This window comes from Hylobates moloch, unplaced genomic scaffold (genome assembly GCF_009828535.3).
Source record: "Hylobates moloch isolate HMO894 unplaced genomic scaffold, HMol_V3 SCAFFOLD_14, whole genome shotgun sequence".
Lineage (NCBI taxonomy): Eukaryota > Metazoa > Chordata > Mammalia > Primates > Hylobatidae > Hylobates > Hylobates moloch.
The window spans coordinates 56,140,048-56,165,660 of NW_026652289.1; the positions used below are offsets into that span (position 1 = coordinate 56,140,048).

Genomic DNA, 25,613 nt, shown 5'->3' on the forward strand with positions numbered 1-25,613 from the left:
GTTTTGGGGTAACATAAGGCAAAAGATAACTAATCTATATAGTTACCACAGGTCAACGCCAAAAGAATCTAATCTGATGACTTCTGCTTACCTTTCATCATAGTATTTAATCTCCCAGGTTCTACATTATTATCCAGCATTTATAAACTCCATTCTACTTTAGCTGATTTCACCATTACCCAAAAACTCTTCTCATTCTCACCTCATTCAGTTCCTTAGAATGACTTCCTCTTTTTTATCCACCCAAATCCTAGCCATCTTTGACAACACCTACAGACGTCTCCTCCATGAGTACCTATTACTATCCACTTATTTAAATTACTCACTAACCTAACAGCTTTGTTTTAACTCTAAGAGATTGTCAACTCCTTAAGAATAAGTCTTCTCATATTCCTTTAAACAGGACTTTATCCAGGACTTTATATCTCTTCCAGCATACTAATAAATTAGAAAACTCAACATTCTATATTAAAAAAAAATCTAGGAGTGGAAGGGAAATCAAGAACTCCAGTCCAGAATGTCAGATGTCACTAGTTTGGTTTGTCTATTTGAAAATACTGGCTAGGCATGGTGGCTCCTGCCTATAACCCCAGCACTTTGGGAGGCCGAGTCGGGTGGATCACCTGAGGTCAGGAGTTCGAGATCAGCCTGGCCAACATGGCGAAACCCCGTCTCTACCAAAAATACAAAATTAGCCGGGCGTAGTGGTGGGCGCCTGTAATCCCAGCTACTTGGGAGGCTGAAGCAGGAGAATCGCTTGAACCCAGCAGGCAGAGGTTGCAGTGAGCCGAGATGGTGCCACTGCACGCCAGCCTGGGCAACAGAGAGAGACTCTGTCTCCAAAAAAAAAAAAAAGAAAGAAAAGAAAAGATACTGAGTAAAGACCACCTTAGCTGAAGGATAGCATAGCATGAAGGATAGCAACTACGATGACAAACACCTTCCAACCCTATGATTAGCCTAGTAAGCATTGTCTAGGTTCTGGAAATTTTCCCATTACCTTTTTTTTTTTGAAGTAGAGTCTCCCTCTGTCACCCAGGCTGGAGTGCAGTGGCACAATCTCAGCTCACTGCAACCTCCACTTCCCAGGTTCAAGCAATTCTCCTGCCTCAAGTCTCCCGAGTAGCTGGGATTAGGCACGGGCCACCATGCCCAGCTAGGGTTTCACCATATTGGCCAGGCTGGTCTCAAACTCCTGACCTCAAGTGATCTGCCTGGCACAGCCTCCCAAAGTGCTGGGATTACAGGTGTGAGCCACCGTGACTGGTCCCCTATTATTAGTTTCTTAAACAATTTATCTTCCCTCATTAACCCATCCCTGTAGTAATCTATCACTACACATAACACACAGAGAAACACTGCTGTTAAATTTCAACTACATCAGCAGTTCTCAAACTTTAGCTTGCATCACCATCACCTAGAACGCTTGTTAAAACAGGCAGACCCCTGAGTTTGATTCAGAGACTACTGCCATAGCAATTCAACAAGTCAGTGTAATTTAAACTTACAGCTCAAGGAGATCAGCTGGGGAAATATAAAAGTCCAAGAGAAATAAATCTAAATTATATCAAACACTTTAGTAACTTCAAAACACGTGTGCCTGCACACATCATGCACAGGCTTGTACACCCTCTTCCTCCTCTCCCAATTAATGAATTTAACCACGATATGCACACCTGAATTCAATTTCTTGGAAAAAATGAACATCTCCAATTAACTGAGGTTTCTAAAATGATGTTAAACAAATAAAACACTTAATGTAAAAAAGAACCAATCTAGTATTTCAACTCCCTCATTTTCAGTCCCAGATTAAAAACAAAACAAGGCCAGGCAAGATGGCTCACTGTGATCCCAGCACTTCGGGAGGCCAAGGCGGGCAGATCACTTGAGGTCAGGAGTTTGAGACCAGCCTGACCAACATGGAGAAACCCCATCTCTACTAAAAATACAAAATTAGCCAGGCGTGGTGGCATATGCCTGTAATCCTAGCTACTCAGGAGGCTGAGGCAAGAGAATCGCTTGAACCAGGAGGCAGAGGTTGCAGTGAGCTGAGATTGCGCCACTGCACTCCAGCCTGGGCAACAAGAGAGAAACTCCATCTCAAAAAAAAAAAAAAAGTTTGGCTGGGCGCTGTGGCTCACGCCTATAATCCCAACACTTTGGGAGGCCAAGGTGGGTCGATCATTTGAGGTCAGGAGTTCGAGACCAGCCTGGCCAACATAGTGAAACCTCGTCTCTAATAAAATACAAAAATTAGCTGGGTGTGGTGGTGCATGCCTGTAATCCCAGTTACTTGAGAGGCTGAAGCAGGAGAATCGCTTGAACTCTGGAAGTGGAGGTTGCATTGAGCCAAGATCGGGCCACTGCACACCAGCCTGGGTGACACAGCGAGACTCGTATCAAAAAAAAAAAAAAAAAAAAAAAAAGGAAGGTTCTGAGATATTAACTAGACAGAGTAAAAACCAGGGCTATAACTGACTCCCCAACCAGTAAACAATATGCTAGAATAGTATACTGCCTTCCTTAGTTTAGGCTTGCAACCTCAACTTGAGGTTCTTTAATTAAATCTCTTAATTAACTAGATGAAATAAAGCTTTCGAACCAACAGCCAACAGAAAATTTCTTCAGTAAGGCTTAGATATTTTTTTCTTTAAAATGAGTTATTTGGCTGGGCACGGTGGCTCACGCCTGTAATCACAGCACTCTGGGAGGCCAAGGCAGGCGGATCATGAGGTCAAGAGGTCGACACCATCTGGCCAACAAGGTGAAACCCAGTCTCTACTAAAAATACAAAAATTAGCTGGGTGTGGTGGCGTGCACCTGTAGTCTCAGCTTCTTGGGAGGCTGAGGCAGGAGAATCGCTTGAACCCAGGAGGCGGTGGTTGCACTGAGCCAAGATCGCGCCACCACTGCTCTCCAACGTGGCAATAGAGCAAGACTCCGTCTCCAAAAAAAAAAAAAAGTTATTTAGCATAATAGATCTTATAAAAGCAAGATATCTATCTACTGTTTTTTATACCTCCTCTCTGACCACTCACATTCAACAGTCCCAGGTCCATACTCCTCTCGGCACACACTCTAAATATGGTACAGGTTGAGTATTCCTTATAAAATACTTGAGATCAGAAGTTTTTCAGATTTGGAATATTTAATTATACTTACAATCAGCATCCCTAATCTGAAAATCCGAAACCCAAAATGCTGCAATGAGCGTTTCCTTTGAGCATCACAACAGTGCTCAAGAAGTTTTGGATTTCCAGGCCTACCACTTTGAGAGGCTGAGGTTCAAGGAGTGCTTGAGGCCAGGAGTTTGAGACTGGCCTGGGCAACAAAGCAAGATCCTGTGTCCCTACAAAAAAGAAAAAAAATTAGCCAGGAGTGGTGCCACACACCTATAGTCCTAGCTACTCAGGAGGCTGAGGTGGGAGAATCACTTTAGCTCAGGAAGTTGAGGTTGCAGTGAGCTATGATCTTGCCATTGCACTTCAGTCTGGGCAACAAAACAAAGTGATTTCAGAGCATTTTGGATTTTTTGATTAGGTATACCCAATCTGTGCCCCTAAGAGCTGCTGCTCTTCTCACTCTACTCACCCTGCCTGAGTCAAAATCGTGACAGTGGATTAACTATCACTATTCCAGTGGTTTAGAACTATCAGTAGAAGGCTAAAATACAGAGATGCTCAGGTTTCACCTCAGACTTCATTAATGAGTAAGAATCTCTGGAAGTGGAGTCCAAGGACCTCCATGTTCCCTATCCCTATATGCTCCTTAGGCAAGAAGCATATACTCTGCTTAACATAGTGCCTGGCATACTTAGAAAGCACAATCAACATTTGCTGAACACTGTTGTGGAAATACAAAATGGCAAGTTTAAATACTCCCAACTGCAGAATTGAACAGGGTTCATTTAATAAATTACCTAGCTACTTATATAGTTACATTAGAAAACTACTTTTTAGGCTGGGCGCGGTGGCTCACGACTGTAATCCCAGCACTTTGGGAGGCTGAGCTGTGTGGATCACCTGGGGTCAGGAGTTCAAGATCAGCCTGGCCAACATGGTGAAACCCCCTCTCTACTAAAAAATACAAAAATTAGCTGGGTGTGGTGGTGCACACCTGTAATCCCAGCTACTCGGGAGGCTCAGGCAGGAGAATTGCTTGAACCCAAGAGGCGGAGGTTGCAGTGAGCCGAGATCACGCCACTGCACTCCAACCTGGGCAGCAGAGTGAAACTCTGTCTCAAAAAAAAAACCACAAAAAAACAAAAAACAAACACCCTGGCCAGGCGTGGTGGCTCACACCTGTAATCCCAGCACTTTGGGAGGCCAAGAAGGGCAGATCACTTGAGGCCAGGAGTTCAGTACCAGCATGACGAACATGGCGAAACCCTGTAACACAAGAATTAGCTGGGCCTGGTGGCAGATGCCTGTAATCCCAGATACTGGGTAGGGGGTTGGGGGTTGGGGAAGCTGAGGCAAGGGGAATCTCTTGAACCTGGGAGGTAGAGGTTGCAGTAAACTGAGATCATGCAACTGCACTACAGCCTGGGTGACAGAGTGAGGCTGTCTCCAAACAAAACAAAACAAAAAACTCTGATTTTTTTTTTCCTTAACAGCTGAAAAGGTAAGCTAGGTAGCCACAAAGCATTTAAATAAAAGACCAAATTAAATAAAGTTTAATTGTTTAATTTGGTCTTTTATTTAAATGTTAACTGGGAAATTATAGAAAGCCAGAAAATCGAGTTTTCTGAAAGAAAATAATGTTGATTTATTTGAAGACCAAACCCAACCTGCAAATACCCATAAATAACAGTATTTATGTTGTTGCCCAGAACTCCTCTCCCAGAAAAAGTAATCAAATTCCCAAGGAAATATTAAATTAATTTGGTGATCTTTTTACATTTCAAACTTTTTCACCTGCAAATGTATCTTACCTGATTTTATACTGAAAATTAGAACTGAGAACAGGGAATTTAAATGTTTAAGAGTTAACAGTAAGCTCTCTAATGCAAACTAAGTAAAATTCAGCGTTTATCAAACCAACATTAAAAACCTAGATAACTGCTATTTCCAACCTCTATTAATAGAAAAAAGTCTTACAAACCAGTAAGAGATAAATATCCCAAAGAGGGGCAATGGGCAAAAGAGAATAAAATGAGCAAAAAGCGAAGGGCAATTTAAAAAAGAAATACCAAGCCCAATAAACATAAGCTCAATCTCACCAGGTTTTTTTGCCCATCAAATACTGGTTGGGAAAACTAGCATAACTTTTCTGAAAGCAATGTGGTAGTATGTATCAAATGCATTGAAAATGAGCAAATTCTTTTGACTCAGCAATTCACTTTATCCCAAGAAAATAAGAACACTCAAAGACTGACCTATGAGGATATTTTCAATGTTTATAAAAGCCAGAAACTAGAAAATAAAAAGGAAGGCAAATAACAGATTGATTAAATAAATTAGTTCAGATCTATAACCATATAAGTTCTCGAAAAACTTACTTGACAGAAGGTTGTTCAGAGTATTTTTGTAATGTTTTTCCACTGAAAACACAAAGAGAACATACAGTATGGTTCCACTGTTATTAGCGTGGAACCATATTAATGGCTGTCCAAAGGTCTAGAAAAATAACTACAGCTCACATTTTGGTGTACGTCTCTGGGTGGCAGGCTTGTTATGTCTTTTTATTTTTTCTTACCTAATCAGATTTTTCTTACATGTGCATCTTCTACTGGCCGGGCGCGGTGGCTAACGCCTGTAATCCAGCGCTTTGGGAGGCCGAGGCAGGCGGATCACAAGGTCAGGAGTTCGAAACCAGCCTGGCCAGCATGGTGAAACCCGTCTCTACTAAAAATACAAAAAATTAGCTGAGCATGGTGGCGCGCACCTGTAGTACCAGCTACTTGGGAGGCTGAGGCAGGAGAACTGCATGAACCCGGCAGGCGGAGGTTGCAGTGAGCCGAGATTGCGCCATTGCACTCCAGCCTGGGCGATAAAGCAAGACTCCGTCTCAAACAAACAAACAAAAAATTATCTTCTACAATCCTCAACTTCCTTCTTAGACTGTGTTCTGTATATTAAAAATTAAGACTTCCACTATTTAGTAATGGCACTAGATATCAGAGATTTTTCTATTATGCAAAAACACTGTATTGAAACAGTGCCTGAATAGATGCTTCAATATTTAAAACTGTTACTTACATTACTATAAAAATCAGTTAATTATAGAAAGTCAACGAGTTGACAGTGACATACTTCTAATTTGTCAATGAATATTTAGCCAACCCATTTAAGTTAAACAAAAAAGAAATAATGACTGACAAAAGAGACAATAGTAACTTGCTGCTCATACATGTTTCCTTCCAGGTTTTCTAAAAGTTGCACTGAATCAAGCTTCATTTTTATTCTTCAGCCATATCCCTGACTCCTCAGGACAACTGAGGTTTTTTTTTTCCCCAAACAAATGAAAACTTTGGATTTTCTAAAGCTCAAAAATACAAAATCTGACGCACATGGTTAAATGAGATGTAGTTATCAACTTACAACAAGCCTAACTTACCACAAAATAGAAAATATCAGAGAAAGGAGTTCACAAGCAGAAAACCTCTGCTTTCTAACTCACAATAGAGTCTTGTCCAATATTAGACAACACTGCGTTTTGTTGTTGTTTTAGCTACAAGGAAGGGTATGCAATATGCAGTAACTATTCCAACAGCTTCAAGCAAGTCATATGCTACGACTAGAAAAAGTAGCAGTTAGGTCCCAAACAGCAAAGACGTAAAAAAGATGTAAGCAGAAGCCTCACCATCTGAAAAGAAGGCCCATCAGCACCTCTTCCGAGAAATACTTCCCTTCCCCCACCTTTAAGTAGGCACTTGAGACTGCCAAGATCCATTTCTTTATTAACTGGTGCCCACTTGGGGCAACTGTACACCAAGCTGCTCTTAGGCCTACTCTAAACCCCTTCCAAAAGTGCTCAAATGAGGCTAAGGCCGGGGTAAGCCTCGTCGGGGCCCAATTCTTCCTGACTCCTCTTCTCCACCCCACCTCCTCCGCCCCGCCCCAGTAGACGATCGCCCGGCCAGAGAAAGGGCACCGGGCCCAGGGACTGGCAGAAATTGCCCGCAAGGGAAGGCTTAGGCGGCCGAAGGCCTCCGCCATAGCAGGACTTGGGAAGCACCGCCCCCAGCGCACCTCCCCACACCCGGCTAATCGGCGAACCTCTGCTTTCGACACCCTCTATCCCCAGCAGAGGCAGCGGAGAAGACAAGGCCGGGAGGCACCAGGCTAGGCTGCGCACCAGGCCCAGGCCTGTCCCTCGGGACCGCGCGTGCCGCCTGAATCCGCTCCCCCGTCGGGCCCGGTCCAGCTGGTGCGGCGGCCACCCTCACCTGGATGACCTCGTTGACCTCCCGGATACATTCCACCATGTGTTGTAGAATCTGCTCGGCCGTGAGCACCTCGTAGCGGTAATCCTCCTCCTGCTCGTGCCCCGGCCCGCCACCACCACCGCCGCCGCCGCCGCCGCCGCCACCGCCGGGCCCCAGAGCGCTGCCGCCGCCACCGCCCGTCTCCCCGCACAGCAGTCCGTCCCGCTCCCCGCCGACGCCCAGCCCGGGCTCCACCAGCTCCACCTCGCCCAGATCCAGGGTATCATCGTCCGGCTCGTCGTCGTCTTCGTCCTCCTCCTCCTCGGCTCCGCTGTCCTCCTCACTGCACTCCTCGTCCTCGTCGAACTCGTAGTTGTAGCCCTCGTCCGAGTCCATGGCGCGACGCGCGGGGGCCCGGCGGACGCTGGCCGAGGCGGGGAGAGGGCGGGGACGCCGAGGCCCCGGCTCTCGCTCCGGCTCCGGCTGATGTCCGGACGCAGGCCTGGCTCCGGCCCCGCGGGCCGCGGCTCCTCCCCAGGAGCGGCGGTTGGCGTTTGACGGCTGGTGGCGGCGGGGAGGGCGCGGAGGAGGGAGGGAGGGAGCGAGGGGGCCGCTTGCTGCTCGCCTCAGTCAGACGCGGCTCCGCTCCGGCCTCCGAGAGAAAACAGTCCCCAGCGCCGCCTCCACGGCCGCTGCTATCGCTACTGAGCCAACAAAGGGGCGTGCGTCACCGCGTCGCGCTGCGTCGTCGCGTCACTCCTCTGTGCGTCACTGCGCCCCGCCCCGCCGCCCCTGCGTGGAGCCCGGGGAGACCCCATGGCCCGGCCTTCCTGGGCCTGGGACCGAGCGGAGCCGAGCGGGAATTGCTTTCCCGGTTTGGTCCGCTGCCGCTGTGAGGGCCGAGCGGAAACCCGTAGACCTTTTATGTGAAGAGACTGCGGCCTCCTGGTCACCAGTCACCGAGAGAGGGACCCCTGGACCGCCTAGGTGGTGGTGTCTGCCGCAGGCCATAGGGATCCAGCCCACTCAGGCAGTCCCATGGGGACGCGGCCTTCCCACCCGAGCGGAAAGGCGCTTCCCGCCTGCCCTGCGGTAATCCCGGAAGCCCTCAGCCGTTAAGCTAACATTTCTGTTGCTTTGGCTACTGATGGAAACCTGTTGTAAGTGGAACCTCTAAACTGTATGACAGGTGAACCCACTTTAGGTAGCTGTGTGATTCTGTCCACTTGTACAGACGTGCCGTGGTTTTTAAGTCTCCTATAATGACGTCATTTTAAAGAGGCATTTCCTCCACCCCTCTGACAAGAGCGCCTCTTGAGGGCCCTAAACAATGTAAACAGCGATGGTTTTCATGAACTGAGCACTGTGTAAGGGCTTTACATATATTCTGTCTCATCTTCACGGAGCCATAGTACCCATTTTATACCTGAGGAACCTCAAGCTCAGAAAGGAAAAGGGACCTGGCCAAGACCACATAACCCTTGCCCTATTTTAACCGCTGGATGCCCCAAAACATGAATCATAAAAATGCTTTGTAATGTATATGTATTATATACTATATAGTACATAAAAGACATGAATGCTTCAACAAAATACAGGCAATAATAGAAATATCTACAAGGGCCAAATGTAGCCAGAGAGATAATGCTTGAATCTCATCTGAAAGTGTGCTATGTGGGCTGAGTGTTGATGAATGGCTAGGAGTTCAACAGAGAAGATAGGGAAGATGGTCTGGCCGCAGAGAACAAGCAAAAGCGCAGAAGGTGTCAAGTAATTAATAGTTTGGGGAGCTTAAAGTGCATGGAGGGTACACGGCAAAATATTAGGCAAGTTAGTCAGGGGTCATGTCAGTTAAGAGCATTTTATAACTAAGAGTGGGCTTAAATCTTTGTAAACAGGACGTGCGAGCCAGAGAAGTGTTATGAAGGAAGAAGAGGCATAAGAAGGCTCCCTCTTGAGATAATCTGAAGCATTGGCCAGATTGAAAACCTTTTAAAATCTAAATCCCTGATTTGTTGATAAATCTTACTGTTCAACCTATAGGTTCCCTTTGGAAATTGATTTTGAAAAGTGAAAAATTCCATTATAATGTTAAAAAGACTCTACCAATTTGTCCATTTTGTAAGTTTTAAAATACTAATAATTATATTTCTTAACCTCAGGATTTACAAAGTAAAGCATTTAACCTCAATACTGGTAGTCTAGGTTTTTTTGTTGTTGTTGTTTTGTTTTGTTTTTTTCACCCAGGCTGGAGTACAGTGGTGATCTCAGCTCGCTGCAACCTCCGCCTCCCGGATTCAAGCAATTCTCCTGTCTCAGCCTCCTGAGTATCTGGGACTACAGGCGCATGCCACTACTCCAGGCTAACTTTTGTATTTTTAGTAGAGACGAGGTTTCACCATATTGGCCAGGCTGGTCTCGAACTCCTGACTTCAGGTGCTCCACCTGCCTCGGCCTCCCGAAGTGCTGGGGTAACAGGCATAAGCCACAGCGCCCAGCCAGGTCTAGGTTCTTTGATTCAGTGTTTCTATTTAGCAATTCTAGATTGCTGCCACAACTAAGGCAAGCCATGGACACAAGGAACACTTCTGTCCACCCCGTCTCCATTGTGATATTACCTACAGAAAAATTCAGTAACACTCGTCAGTACCCTAAACTCCTTTGCCTCACCTTTCTTTTCATTGTACCCCTACCTTGAATGAACCCTACCATCCATAGTCTCCACTTTGATAATGGATCAGCTGCCCACTATTAGAGAAATGTGTGTAGCCATCTGTATTCTATTACTAAATTTCTTCTTTTTTTTTTTTTTTTTTGGAGGCACTCTTGCTCTGGCACCCAGGCTGGAATGCAGTGGTGCGATCACCACTGAAGCCTCGATGTCCTCGCTCAAATGATCATCACACTTCAGCCTCCTGAGTTGCTGATCCTACAGGTGCACACCACCATACCTGGCTAATTTTTTATTTTTTTGTACAGATACATCTCACTATGTTGCTCAGACTGGTCTGGAACTCATGGCCTCAAGCAATTCTCCCATCTTGGCCTCCCAAAGTGCTAGGATTACAGGCGTGAGCCACTACACCCAGCCTACTTAATTTCAATCACCAAGCACAATTCGACCCTCAATACTTCCCAGCAATTCTATTAAATTTTTCTGGATTGTTCTCCCACTCTTGACAACTCTTTCACACCTTTGCCAATTTCCTCAAACTTCCAACCCTGCCCTTTCACATCTTCTCAAAGCACGTGACTTTTTAAGTCACAGAGGAATTTGAAAATATCAGGACCAATGTGACTTGAGACATGCTGAGCAAAGAAGAGGGTGTTAAGGGATAAAGTCAGAGAAAGCAGATCAAGGTAGGGGGCCAGTAGGGGCCTTTAGGTCATCTTAAGAAGTTTACATTATTGCAGTGGCAATTATTAACAGGTTTTAAGCAGAAGAGTGAAACTATATGATCTGTGTTTTTAAAAAGATAACTGACTGCTTTATGGAGAATGGACTATGAAAACAAAGCAATTATGAGCCTATCTCAATAGTCCAGGTAAGTAGATAATAGCCTGAACTAGGGTTGTGGCAATGGAGGTGATAAGAAGTGGCCAGATTGAGATAGAATTTGAAAGAAGAGCCAAAATATTTGCTGGTGGCTTGACAGTGGGTTTGATGGAGGAAACAAGGATGCTTACTGTATTTGGAGCTTGAGCGACTGGGTGAATGGTGGCCTCACTTACTGAAACGTGTTATTTGAGGTGATCATTAGACATCAGGGCAGAGGTGTTGAGTAGGCAGTTCCATAAACTAAGATACAAGACTGAAGGTCAGGAAAAATTAGAGCTGGAGATAGAATTTTACCAGAGTTTACACCAGCAATGTTGAGAAGCGGCATAGGATAAAGGTGAAGAGGATAAAAGTTATTGAAGCAGATGGATCTGAATTTGCCTCTGCACCGCCCCCCCCCCCCCCCCCATTGCTGTCTGTAACCTTAAGCAAATTACTAAGCCTCTCTTTTAGAGGTTTACTTTAGAGGATCATAATTCCTGTTCTCATAGGATTATTTTTGAGTATCAAATGAAATTATGTATTTAAAGCATTTGACACAGTACCTGGCACATAGTTAAGTACTCACAAAATCAGAGCTCTTAAAAAGTGTCATAAGTCACCTTTATAATTTTTTAATCAGTTTTGTTTGTTTGTTTTTTTGAGACGGAGTCTCGCTCTGTCGCCCAGGCTGGAGCACAATGGAGCAGCAATCTTGGCTCACTGCAACCTCTGCCTCCCGGGTTCAGGCAATTCTGCCTCAGCCTCCTGAGTAGCTGGGACTACAGGCATGCACCACCATGCCTGGCTAATTTTTGTATTTTTAGTAGAGACAGGGTTTTACCATGTTGGTCAGGCTGGTCTCGAACTCCTGACCTCATGATCCTCCCACCTCAGCCACCCCAAGTGCTGGGATTATAGTCACGAGCCACCGCACCCAGCCTAATCAGTTTTATTTTAATTATGCTTATGTGTACACAGCCTGTGTCATCCCCATTTTCTAGGGAAGAAAATCGTCTGGTTTTTTTCTCAGAAACCTTTTCCATGATCTCATGACTTCATTTTTTATTAATATCGTGAAAAGTATTACAGTGCTTCTGAATTTTTGGGTCTCCTATCCATGGATAAACCATTATAACCATGGTTTGATGGTTAATTAACTTTCGTTCTATACATATTTTTATAGAATTAATTAGTTAACAATTCGTTCTATACATATTTTGGAAACCATCTTAGATTCAGGTTAGGTTATGGTGCTATTTAAGGAAAACCAGTAGAACAACTTCTCTCTGGCCTCACATTGGCCAAGGGATGACCCACATACATGATTTTGTTTTGTTTTTTAATGACTTGTTCTTAAAGGTATTGCCTGTGTTATTGTTTTCCCAGCTACGGTGATTACTAGCTAGAAGCACAGTACTCTCTAAACAACAACAGGAAAAGGTTCTTGAAAAAGAAAATACACAAATTAATACCTTTTGATGCCGAGATAATCATTGTTGGTAATTTGGCACTCCCATTGTCCCCAAGTCCTAGTAAGATAAAAAAAATTGGTATACATTTATAAAATATCTACTCATGGGGCAAAATTCCATAAATATTTATATGCTAACCAAATGATTATGTACTGAATACCAACAGGAAGACTATGCAGGTGCTTTTCAGATAAATATAAATTACAATAGCACTGGAATTTTTCTAAGGGCAGATAATAGAAGTGTAAGCTATGGAAAAGCCAACTGTACCAACTGTTCCAGTTGGCTCAGGACAGGGGTTTCCTGGGACATGGAATTTTCAGTACCCAAACTGGGAAGTCCCAGGCAAGCTGGGATGGTTTGGTCACCCTACAGGGCATCTGACCAAAAATTCTTGTATGTAAGCAATTATCTCTAAAATCAAGTGAGAAGAAATTGCTTTTTGTCATTTTGTTTATAAACTTAGTTTTAATGCCGCACTTTTTGTTTTTGTTTGTTTTGTTTTGTCTTTTTTTTGGTGGGAGGGGGGCGGTGCGGAAACAAAGTTTCATTCTATCGCCCAAGCTGGAGTGCACTGGCATGATCTCAGCTCACTGCAACCTCTGCCTCCCGGTTCAAGTGATTCTTCTGTCTCAGCCTCCCGCATAGCTGCGATTACAGGCATGCCCGACTACGCCTGGCTAATTTTTTGTATTCTTAGCAGAGATGGGGTTTCACCATGTTGGCCAGGCTGTTCTCGAACTCCTGACCTCAGGTGATCCACCTACCTTGGCCTCCTGAAGTGCTGGGATTACAGGCGTGAGCCACTGCGCCCGGCCTGTTTTTTTTATTGTTTTGTTTGTTTGTTTGTTTTGAGACGGACTCTCGCTGTGTCGCCCAGGCTGGAGTGCAGTGGCACAATCTCAGCTCACTGCAACCTCCGCCTCCTGGGTTCAAGCGATTCTCCTGCTTCAGCCTCCCAAGTAGCTGGGACTACAGGTGTGTGCCACCACACACAGCTAATTTTTTGTATTTTTAGTAGAGACAGAGTTTCCCCGTGTTAACCAGGATGGTCTAAATCTCCTGACCTCATGATCCACCCCTCTCGGCCTCCCAAAGTGCTGAGATTACAGGCGTGAGCCACAGCACCCGGCCTGTTTTTTGTTTTTTAATGTTTTAGGTGTTCCTGTGTTTTAACAGGAAGGAGGTAAAGAAATTAAATTTTAATCAGAGCACAAAAAGAGACACTGATAAGCTGAGTACTTTGCATTTCTGTAAAAACATCTATGTATTTCAAATTTTGTTATAGATACCAATTAAGTGTTACAGCATTATCGAGAGATCATATCACGCCAGTTCTAAGTGTTAATAATAAGGTATAGAGAAACTGAAGTTACATGCCACATTAGAAGTCTGATAGAGATAGTGACAACCAAAAGTAGAACCCAAGATTCTTAACTGCAGCCGTTTCTTTACGATCTCCCCATCCTGGTACAGTGGCTCATGCCTGTAATCGAAGCACTTTGGAAGACCAAGGTGGGACAATTACTTGAGGCTAGGAGTTTTAGACTAGCTTGGGCAACATAGTGACACCCTGCCTCTACAAAAAAATAAAAAATAAGCAAATTAGTGAGGGCTGAGTACAATGGCTCATGCCTGTAATCCTAGCACTTTGGGAGGCCAAGATGGGAGAATCACTTCAGTGCAGGAGTTCAAGGCCAACCTGGGCAACATAGCAAGACCCTATCTCAAAAAAAAAAAAAAGAAAAAATTAGCCAAGCATGGTGGTGCATGCATGTACTCCCAGCTACTCAGGAGTCTAAGGCAGAAGGATCCGTTGAGCCTCCAGGAATTTGAGGCTGCAGTGAGCTATGATCATGCCACTGTACTCCAGCCTGGGTGACAGAGCAAGGCCCTGTTTCCAAAAAAAAAAAAAAAAAAAATGAAAGATAGTCTCTACCTTACCTTTCTTCTAGAAACACAGTTGTCCCTTGATATCTGCAGGAGATTGGTTCCAGGACCCCAACAGATAAGAAAATCCATGGTTGCTCAAGTCCCTTATATAAAATGGCATGCTATTTGCATATAACCTACATACATCCTCTCAAGCACTTTAAATCATCTCTAGGCCGGGCGTGGTGGCTCACGCTTGTAATCCCAGCACTTTGGGAGGCCAAGGCGGGCGGATCACGAGGTCAGGAGATAGAGACCACGGTGAAACCCCGTCTCTACTAAAAATACAAAAAAAAAAAACTTAGCTGGGCGTGGTGGCGGGCGCCTGTAGTCCCAGCTACTCGGAAAGGCTGAGGCAGGAGAATGGCGTGAACCCGGGAGGCGGAGCTTGCAGTGAGCCGAGATTGCGCCACTGCACTCCAGCCTGGGCGACAGAGCGAGACTCCGTCTCAAGAAAAAAAAAAAAAAAATCATCTCTAGATTACTTGTAACCCCTAGTGCAATGTAAATGCTTTGTAAATAGTGGTTATATTGTATTGTTACATTTGATTTTTTTAATTGCTGTATTCTTTTTATTTTTATTTTTTAAATATTTTCACTCCATGGTTGGTTGAATCTGTGGATGTGGAAACTGCAGATACAAAGGGGCCTATTGTACGGGGTCTATAGACTTTATTATTGAGCCTGAGCTTTTATACAAGTAATTATCTAATGTGTGATAAGATAATGCTGGAACTAGAGGGCAGGCACAGTGGCTCATGCCTGTAATCCTAGCACTTTGGGTGGCCAAAGCGGGCAGACCACTTGAGGTCAAGAGTTTGAAACCAGCTTGGCCAACATGGTGAAACCCCATCTCTACTAAAAATACCAAAAAATTAGTCAGGCGTGGTGGTGGACACCTGTAATCCCAGCTACTCGGGAGGCTGAGGCAGGAGAATCGCTTGAACCTAGGAGGCAGAGGTTGCAGTGAGCTGAGATCATGCCACTGCACTCCAGCCTGGGCGACAGAGCAAGACTCCATCTCAAAAAAGAAAAAAAAATAATGCTAAAACTAGAGTATATAGTGTCATACAATTGGACAAATGTACAAAACCATAGTGTCTATGTGCCCCATGATTGCAATATACATTTATTTGGCCTTAAATGTGTACTTACACTACAACAAAAAGTAACATATGATGATCTTCCAAAAAGTGAATGTATATTTATCCTAATGACTTAAGGACTTAAAGGAAAAGTATTTTTGTAACTAAAGTTTGCAAAAGAAACATTTCTCTGTAGTTCACAATATCTCTAGTTTATTTTGTTGCTTTATGGATGTATTTAAATGGATGAATTGGCAAAAAGTGAGCAAATATATTATTGAGTCTATACTAGATGCCACACTAGATGCATATGCATTTTCTTTTTTTTTTTTTTTTTTTTTTGAGACAGAGTCTTGCTCTGTCGCCCAGGCTGGAGTGCAGTGGCGGATCTCGGCTCACTGCAAGCTCCGCTGCCTGGGTTCATGCCATTCTCCTGCCTCAGCCTCCTGAGTAGCTGGGACTACAGGCACCTGCCACCACACCCGGCTAATTTTTTGTATTTTTAGTAGAGATGGGGTTTCACCGTGTTAGCCAGGATGGTCTTGATCTGCTGACCTCGTGATCCACCCGCCTCAGCCTCCCAAAGTGCTGGGATTACAGGTGTGAGCCACCGCACCTGGCTGCATATGCATTTTTAATTTCTTCTTTATGATCTTGTGAAGTTGGAAGTCTTAACTTCATTTTATAGATGAGAAAAAAGCTCAAAGGTGGAAGTAATTTACCAAAGTACACAACAAGTTGCAGAACCTTGATTCAGATCCAAGTTTTCAGAGTTCAAGTCCAGTTTTTTTCCATATAATTCTCAGTGATTATAATAAGATCTTATTCTTATTCTAAAATTTGTCTTTGTATTTTTATAAGGGAGTAATTGCTATCAATCCTACTACTTTCTGGATTGGCAGCCATAAACATTGACTGTATGTAGTATTTGTTCCTCCTGGAAATAGGTAATAAAAGCAGCATAGTGTTACTATGAATAGTAACACGAATAGATGTGTTATCTTCTGTTCACAATGTTCTACTTTATTCTTATAAATATAATCTTAGCATTCTTTGTTGTTGTTGTTGTTGTCGTTGTTGTTGTCGTTTGAGACAGAGGCTCGTCCTGTCACCCAGGCTGGAGCGCAATTGTGCGATCTCGGCTCATTGCAACCTCCACTTCTAAGGTTCAAGCAGTTCTCCTGCCTCAGCCTCTCAAGTAGTTGGGATTACAGGCACCCGCCACCACGCCCAACTAATTTTATGTGTTTTTAGTAGACACAGGGTTTCACCATGTTGGCCAGGGTGCTCTCAAACTCTTGACCTCAGTTGATCCACCTTGGCCTCCCAAAGTGTTGGGATTACAGGCGTGAGCCACTGCACCTGACTTAATCTTAGCACCCTTAATGAAGACTTAAAGTACATAAGCCATGATTTTTTTGGTCAACCAATCAATAGTTACTTATTAGTGTCTACTCAGTGCAAAGCACCTTTCTAGGCATTCTGGAGAAATAAAGAGAGATTATAATTTAGGGAAGGAGATAAATTAAAAGGTTAATTTTAAAAATGATAACTGCACAGTTGAAGAGATGTCACAAGCCAAGAAGACTGGCACAAATGGTAGTGCTAAAGGAGTTCTTGGTCATGGTGCCATGTGCCTGTAATCCCAGTTACTTGAGAGGCTGTGACAGGAGGGTTGCTTGAACCAACGTGTTCAAGACTAGCCTGAGCAACATAGCAAGTCTCGATCTCAAAAAAAAAAAAAAGTTATAGAAAAAAATAGGTTCAAATCCTAGCTAGGAAAAAAAAAGGAGATAGAAATCACTAGACTGGCATATTCTACAAAAGCATAATATGCTAGACTTTCTTATGCGTCCTGCCTTTGTACTTACTGTTGCCTCTGCCTGACCTCCTTTCCACCTACTCTTTCCCACAGACTAATTCATGTGCTTCAAAACTACTGTTTTTTTTTTCATATCATTTCTAACATGGTGCTTGATGCCTAGAACATGTAGTCATCTATGTAATGCCCATTCCCAACAAACTTCCAAGCTTTTGTTAATGCTGGAATGAATTAATATAAACCTAAAGTTTATGAATTAGTATAAACCTAAATGTCTGAAAATAAGAGACATTTATTGTATTCTTACCTCAACATATGTTGAATCTTGCCAACATTAAATCAACACTAGTGTTCTTGCCTGTTAATTCTTCTAGGTGTTCATGAAAACTTGAAGGTTGTGTGGAGCAGAAGGAAGAGGGGGTCTGATATGCATGTTCTCCATGGCACTCCTCATCTAGGATTTCTCTAGGGCAAATGCTCATTCTACCTCCCACATCCCCAGTGGTAACTCAGCCTTTAATACTTCATGGCAAGATAGGATTGATGTTGGAATCCAGCTAAATTGGACACAAATGATACAATGCAGCTCGGTTATGAATGAATAAAGAACTGCAACAGGAAGCAAAAATCTTTAGGACTTGAAGATTGTAGCAATAGTAAACCCAGAAATAGCAGCACCTGACAGGACCACACAGCCCCAAAGTTTTCAGAAATAAAAAAGCTTTCTTTTTTTGTCTTTTTGTTTTCTCTCTTGGTTTTTTGGTTCTTTTGGTTTCATTTGAGACAATACCATGATTTAGTAGGCATAGTCACCTCTTCCACCCCAGGAACCAAATGCCACTCCTTACAGTTATTTTCAAAGTGGCATCACAGACATCTTTAGTAAAGTAATAATGGAGAGCTTGTGATACTTGACAAGAAGTCTTTATAAGCCGCTTCACATTTTGCTTTCCAGAAAAGATTGGATACGTGGATTGACATATTTAAATTGCTGAAGCAGCATACCAAGTTCCTTTTTTTTTTTTTTTTTTTTTTTTTGAGGTGGAGTTTCAGTTTCGCTGTTGTTGTCCAGGCTGGAGTGCAATTGCGCAATCTCGGCTCACCACAACCTCTGCCTCCCGGGTTCAAGCAATTCTCCTGCCTCAGCCTCCTGAGTAGCTGGGATTACAGGCACGCACCACTATGCCCAGCTGATTTTGTATTTTTAGTAGAGATGGGGTTTCTCCATGTTGGTTAGGCTGGTCTCAAACTCCCGACCTCAGGTGATCCACCCGCCTCGTCCTCCCAAAGTGCTGGAATTACAGGCGTGAGCCACCGCACCTGGCCTCAAGTTCCCATTTTAAAGAATTTGACAGGACAATAAAGTAATTAAAATCATTACATTCTATCTACATGTTATTAAAACAGAATAGTCCTGGAGGTTTATACCATATTGATTAGTATATTTGTTTACATTAAGCAAAGCCGAGCATGTGTGGACACATTTTTTTTCTAAATCACAAGCTGCAGGTATGAGCCATGAGCCTTTGTTTCTCCTAAGTGAGTGTATATGGGAGGTTGCAAGTGGAGAGGGTCAGACAGAGGGATGAGATATTGTGTAAAAGTGAGTATTCTTACTCAGCTGACTTTGAGAGGCACGATGGTGTGGTAGTTAGCACCATACGTGCCAGAGCTAGAAACCCTACTTATTAAATATGTGACCTTAGGCAAATTAGTTTACCTCTTACAAGCCTATTTCCTCATCTGAGGGAAAAAAAAGGAAAAATAATGTTTTCCTCATTGGATTGTAATGATGAAATGAGTTAGTGTAAAGGACTTACATTATTATTATTTGACACAGGAAGTGTACAGAGCTTTGTTTTAGGTCTGACTATATACAAAGATGATTATTCAATTTTAAAGTGGTGGCCCTTTGAAGAAAACAAAGCAATATTCATTTGTCAAATTGTTGAAAATGCTGCTGTGCTCTTGTATGCCTGTATTTTTATTAGTTAATTCAACAAGTCAGTTGTTCACTAACATGTCAGGCACTGTGCTAGATGTTGAGGTTAAGAAGATAAATAGGCCGGGCGCGGTGGCTCACACCTATCTGTAATTCCAGCACATTGGGAGGCCAAGGCAAGCGGATCGCCTGAGGTCGGGAGTTTGAGACCAGCCTGGCCAGACGGTGAAATCCTGTCTCTACTAAAAATGCAAAAAAAAAAATTAGCCAGGTGTGGTGGCACGCGCCTGTAATCCAGCTACTCAGGAAGCTGAGGCAGGAGAATCACTTGAACCCGGGAGGTGGAGATTGCACTGAGCCGAGATCCTGCCATTGCACTCCAGCCTGGACAACAGAACGAGACTCCATCTCAAAAGAAAAGAAAAGATAAATAAAACCATTTCAGCTCTCAAGAAGTTCTCAGACTAGTAAGAGAAGCAGATATGTAAACCATTAATTATAACGTAAGTACTATAGTAGAATTATGATCTGAATGTTAGGGAAGCAAGAATATATGTATCTAACTCAGTATAGAAGGCACATAAGCGTGTCATGGAGGCTTTCCTAGGGAAAATGTGGCCTGAGCTGGTCAGGCATGGTGGCTCACGCCTGTAATCCCAGCACTTTGGAAGGCCAAGGTGGGCGGATCACAAGGTCAGGATATTGAGACCATCCTGGCTAACATGGTGAAACCTCATCTCTACTAAAAATATTTTTTTAAAAAATTAGCCAGGCGTGGTGGCGGGCGCTTGTAGTCCCAGCTACTTGGGAGGCTGAGGCAGGAGAATGGCGTGGACCCGGGCGGCGGAGTTTGCAGTGAGCCAGGATTGTGCCACTGCACTCTAGCCTGGGCAACAGAGCGAGACTCCATCCAAAAAATAAAAAGTGTGACCTGAGCTGAATATTGGAGGACAAATAAATGATGTTCTGGGAAGAGGAATGTGAATGTATATATAAAATATGTAAGTGTGAAATACGGCATATTTGAGCCATGCCCTATTTGGGGACCTGCCAGAAATTCAGCATGCCTGAAATTTTGGGTGTATATAAGACTGTTAGGGCCAGGCACAGTGGCTCACGCTTGTAATCCCAGCACTTTGGGAGCTGAGGCAGGCAGATCACATGAGGCTAGGAGTTCGAGACCAGCCCAGCAAACATGGCGAAACCCTGTCTCTACTGAAAATACAAAAAATTAGCCAAACGTAGTGGCACTTGCCTGTAATCACAGCTACTCGGGGGAGGGCTGAGGCACAATAATCGCTTGAACTCGGGAGGCAGAGGTTGCAGTGAGCCAAGATCGCACCACCGCACTCCAGCCTGGAGACAGAGCAAGACCCTGTCTCAAATAAAACAAAACAAAAACCTGCTAGAAATGTCACTGTCCCTTCTTGTACCCTTCCCCTAGAAAGGTCCCTTTTTTATTATTTTTTATCCTCTTTCACTTTCTCTTTACATAACTTGGCTCAAGGCTCCTCAGCTTGCAAATAGTAACAGGTGGAAATCAAAGCCCTGATTCATCTCTCTGTCTGTAGTCTGTACTCCTTCTCTTACGCTACTTTGAAGATTTTCCATTCTTTGAATAAAATTTGTCATTATTTTACTAGGATTTTTGTGAGGGAGATTGTAATAGGTTGTGCTTTACTAGACTAATTTTGATCATTACATTTAGATTTTATAGAGCTAATAGGATGAGTGCAAGTAGGGGAAGATGTATTCCATATTAATTCAATTAAGTATACATATACTAAATGCAGTTGAACATAAACCATTGTGTTAGCTATTATTGAAAATACAAATCTGATTTCTTTTTTTTTTTTTTTTTGAGACAGAGTCTCGCTCTGTCATCCAGGCTGGAGTGCAGTGGCGCAATCTCAGATCACTGCAAGCTCCGCCTCCTGGGTTCACGCCGTTCTCCTGCCTCAGCCTCCCAAGTAGCTAGGACTACAGGCGCCCGCCACACGCCCAGCTAATTTTTTGTATTTTTAGTAGAGACAGGGTTTCACTGTGTTACCCAGGATGCTCTCGATCTCCTGACCTTGTGATCCGCCCGCCTCAGCCTCCCAAAGTGCTGGGATTACAGGCATGAGCCACTGCGCCCAGCCAAGAAGCTTATATTCTAATACAGGAAATCATGCAGGAAAAAATCTAATGCCAGATGGTTCGTCAAACAGCTCTCTGTTAAGCTTAGCACTAGGGCCATGTTTCTCAACTTTTATTTTCATTATCAGCCCCCTTATGGAACCCTTTTAGACCTGTTTTTCCTATTCAGCACCCCACTATAAAATTTTAACACCATAAATACGCTGTTTATGCTTTAATGGACTGTATGCGTATCTATGCTTTATATGTAAAACATACTTTTTTTCATATCCTCCCCCAAAAAAAAATTTTTTCCCCTTGGGGTGTAATATTGCCCATGTTGAAAATGTGTACACTAAACTAGAGTTACCATTTCCAGGGTCTAAGATTGGGAGTAAAATTCTAGTTTCAGGATTTTAGTAAATATCTAACCATATGTTATAATTTAGAAATTAAATTTTCTGAGTTCAGGTAAAATACACAGCACTGTCAGCATCAGATCAAAAAGATAAAATAATTGTATATGCACATACTTGTGTGGCTAAGCTCAGGGTTGTCACATTGTGCAACTTCAGAGAGTATATTTGCAGTATAGTCTGTGTGATGGGAAGGAAAGGAGGGAATGAAAAATAATTTGAAATTATAACCATGATGTGATTAAAAGACAAAATCATCTTAAAGTTTTCTTGACATTCCTATCTTGAACAGAATTATGTGTTTGTCCTTTGCAATATATAATTAATTCTCTGTGAATGTTTAAGTCACCCACATATTAATTTACATACAAGCCAAAAATGTATACCAACCAGAATATTCACAGAATATACACACACTTATTTTATTCTTGAATATGGAGCTAAGAACATGAATGCTGTGCTAATTTTTACTCCGTAAAGACATTATAAATCAGTTTTATCAAAGCTTAAGTACCCACCCTAGGACAAAAATAAATTATTCCGACCTATATGCCAAGGAACTAAAGGAGATCTCCAGCCACCAAAAAACCTGTGAGGAGCTGAATTCCTACCAAAGAACTGAAAGCCTTGGCTTAACAGCCTATGAGGAGCTGCATTCTGCCAACAACCTTGTAAGCAAACTTCGAAGTGAATCTTCTTGCAGATGAGATTGCAGCCCTCGGCAAGACTTTGTTTGCATCTTTGCGAGAGATCCTGAAACAGAGAACCCAGCTAAGCCACACCCACATTCTGACCCAGGGATACTCTGAAATAATAAATGTTCATTGTTGTTTTTTGTTTGGTTGGTTTTGTGTGTGTATGGTTGGGTTTTTTGGGTGTTCTCCCTCCCCACAAATGAGGTCTCCCTATGCTGCCCAAGCTGGTCTCTAACTCCTGGGCTTAAGCAGTACTTCCACCTCAGCCTCCTGAGTAGCTGGGATTACAAATGTGCACCACTGTGCCCTGTTGTTTTTTAATTGAATTCTCCTTCAGTTCCACCAAACCATCTCCTTTTAAAGATCGACTGTTCAATAAGTACCTGAACAGTTGATAGATTCCACATACTACACCATAGAACTTAGCACTTTTTTATAGCATTTATCAAATTTGCACTTAAACAGTATGTTATCTCTCTGAGTTGGTAAATTACATAAGGATGAGAACATTCCTACTGTGTTTATTACTACAAACCATATATATAACACAGTTTTTGATACTTAGAAGACATGCAATAAATAAGGTAAAAATTTGTCTCCCCGTTTGTTTTACCAAGTTATATCCTTGTCCTATGTTATGTATAAAAATAAAATCTACATAAAGGTCTAAAGAAAGAAAACATAAAATTAGTAGAAGAAATATTGTTGAATATTTAAATATTTGGGAGTGGGGAAGGCCTTATCAAGGATAGTACCAAAGGCAATATCTATAAAGCAAAAGATTAATAGGTATAACCATATAATTTGATACTTTCTTCTGCAAAAACAACATAAATAAAAGATACAAACTGGAAAAATACTTACAAAATATATGACATGAGGTTATTTATCCTTAATGTATAAAAGTCTTATATGAATGAATAAGAAACACATGTACACATACTAGTGTTTTGGAGAGATGGACAGAGAACATAAACTGAAATACAAATGTCTAATATATGACCAAAAGTTCAACTTTATTAGTAATTAAAATGGAAATTGATAACAAGCTATCATTTCTACCTGTCAGAATAATAGAGACTTTATAAAATACTAATACTGAGTTTCGATGGGAGAAGTACATGGACACAATGACTACTTATAGGAGTATAAATTGATAACAGTTTTTTTAGAGGGCAATTTGTAAGAAAAACTTTTAAATGAGCATGCCCTGTGATCTAGCAATAATTCCTTTAGTAATTTAACCTAAAAAATTTTGTACCAAACTTTAGCTGCAAAAATGTTCAGGGACTCAATTGGTTAAACAAATTATGGCCGAGCCTGGTGGCTCACGCCTGTAATCCCAACATTTTGGGAGGCCAAGGCAGGCAGATCATGAGGTCAGGAGATCAAGACCATCCTGGCTAACACAGTGAAACCCCATCTCTACTGAAAATACAAAAAATTAGCTGGGCGTGGTGGCATGCACCTGTAGTCCCAGCTACTTGGGAGGCTGAGGCAGGAGAATCGCTTGAACCTGGGAGGCGGAGGTTGCAGTGAGCTGAGATCGCACTGCTGCACTCCAGCCTGGGCGACAGAGCAAGACTCCGTCTCAAAAAAAAAAAAAAAAATTACATAATATAAAATCAAAAACTGTGTCCCCATTTAAAATGATATTGTGGAATATGAATTGACCTGGAAAGATGGTTATCGTATGTCGTTGAACAAAGAAAAAAGAGGCAAATTCATCCATTTTAAGTATATGATTCAGTGAGCTTTAATACATTTACAGAGTTGTGCAGCCATCACATTCCAATTAAAATGATCTTTCCATTGTGCACATGTACCCTAAAACCTAAAGTATAATAATAATAATAATAAAAGACCTTTCTTTTCTTGCTTACCTATATTTTCTTTGGCTTCTATGCTAGTTATGTATAACTGGCCATTTTAAAAGTTAAATTCCCCCTTCAGTACTGACTCCTCCAAAAAAAAAAAGGCAAATATAAAATGTCAAAATAATAGTAACGATAGCTAAAAGGTTTTCCAAAGAATGAAAAAGATAACAAGCAAACACACTTTAATTTTTGTAGAGAGATTAAATACTTGCAGAGAGATTGAAGGACCTGCTTTCAGTCTGTGTAAATGTACCTATTTGCAAAAGGGCTTTACTCTCTTATCCCCACCTACCCTGTCTTTCTCTGACCTTGCTGATCCTCCTAATGTATTTCGGCTTTAAAAGGATAAGGAGTTTTAGTATGGGAGTTATTGAAAGTCCTAATTCAGCCTTAATTCCTAAAAGTAAAAGAAACTAGGCTTGATAAACATAAGGAAACATGAATTCAAGAAATAGGAACACAAAAGCAGAAAAGAAAATGTTAGTGGGGCATGATGGTTCACACTGTAATCCCAGCACTTCGGGAGGCTGATGCAGGAGGATTGCTTGAACCCAGGAGTTTGAGACCAGCTTGGTCAATATATTGAGACCTCGTCTCTACAAAACATTTAAAAAGTGGTGCTCGCTGTGGTCCCAGCTATTCAAGAGGCTGAGGTGGGAGGATCACTTGAGCCTGGGAGATTGAGGATACAGTGAGTTATGATCACACCACTGTACTACAGCCTGGGTGACAGAGCAAGACCCTGTTAAAAAAATGCTACTGGAATACATTGCTTTTTCAAAGATCAATATATAATAACCAATTGTTATAGCTGTGAAAATTATACATTATATACAAAGTAAAAAGCACTGATTTGCCACGTTGGGCAAAACCAAAATAATTTTCCAACTTTAAGCCACTTCTGCCATCATCAAGATATCAGATCTAAAAGTACCAGAAAAATAGGGATGAGACTTGAAATTTTCTAAAAATTTTATGCTACTCAGATACATTTTGCTTTATAGAAATAGAAACAGAACACACATAAAATATGTATTTACCTGTGTTTCACTGTTAGAATGTAAGCTAGTGCTAGAATAAATACGAAAATATAGAAGGGGCTGAAATGCCAAAGTCCTTTCATATCAGGAGACAAAAGATCAAAAGATACACTTTTCACATAACAGAATCACAGAGTATTATGACACAGTAGTTGTTTCGACTTCATCTTATTTATGAATGAGAAAATCAGAACAATTATGACCTGTCCATAGTGATATATTAGCTAGTTACTATCAAACACAAAACTCTCATCTCTTTCATCATAGTCTAGTACACTTTTCGTTTTCTTTTTTTTTTATTTTT

At 42.3% G+C, this 25,613-nt stretch overlaps 1 protein-coding gene and 1 long non-coding RNA gene across 3 annotated transcripts in view; one reads left to right on the forward strand and one right to left on the reverse strand.

The window, feature by feature from the left end:
* The window catches only part of ARIH1 (ariadne RBR E3 ubiquitin protein ligase 1), a 112,016-nt gene extending 103,966 nt beyond the window's left edge, over positions 1–8,050 (reverse strand). Inside the window, exon 1 of the mRNA XM_032175957.2 lies at positions 7,391–8,050. Within this exon, the coding sequence (XP_032031848.1) occupies positions 7,391–7,765 (375 nt within the window). The 5' untranslated portion in view covers positions 7,766–8,050. The remainder of the gene's footprint in view (positions 1–7,390) is intronic.
* A 100-nt stretch (positions 8,051–8,150) lies between these two features.
* The window catches only part of LOC116482476 (uncharacterized), a 64,259-nt gene continuing 46,796 nt past the window's right edge, over positions 8,151–25,613 (forward strand). The window contains exons 1-2 of one of the 2 annotated variants that reach the window (XR_009209643.1): positions 8,151–8,529; positions 9,268–9,560. This is a non-coding gene — a long non-coding RNA (uncharacterized LOC116482476). Of the gene's footprint in view, positions 8,530–9,267; positions 9,561–25,613 lie in introns of those variants that run through there. The other variant, XR_009209642.1, reaches the window with a different exon arrangement.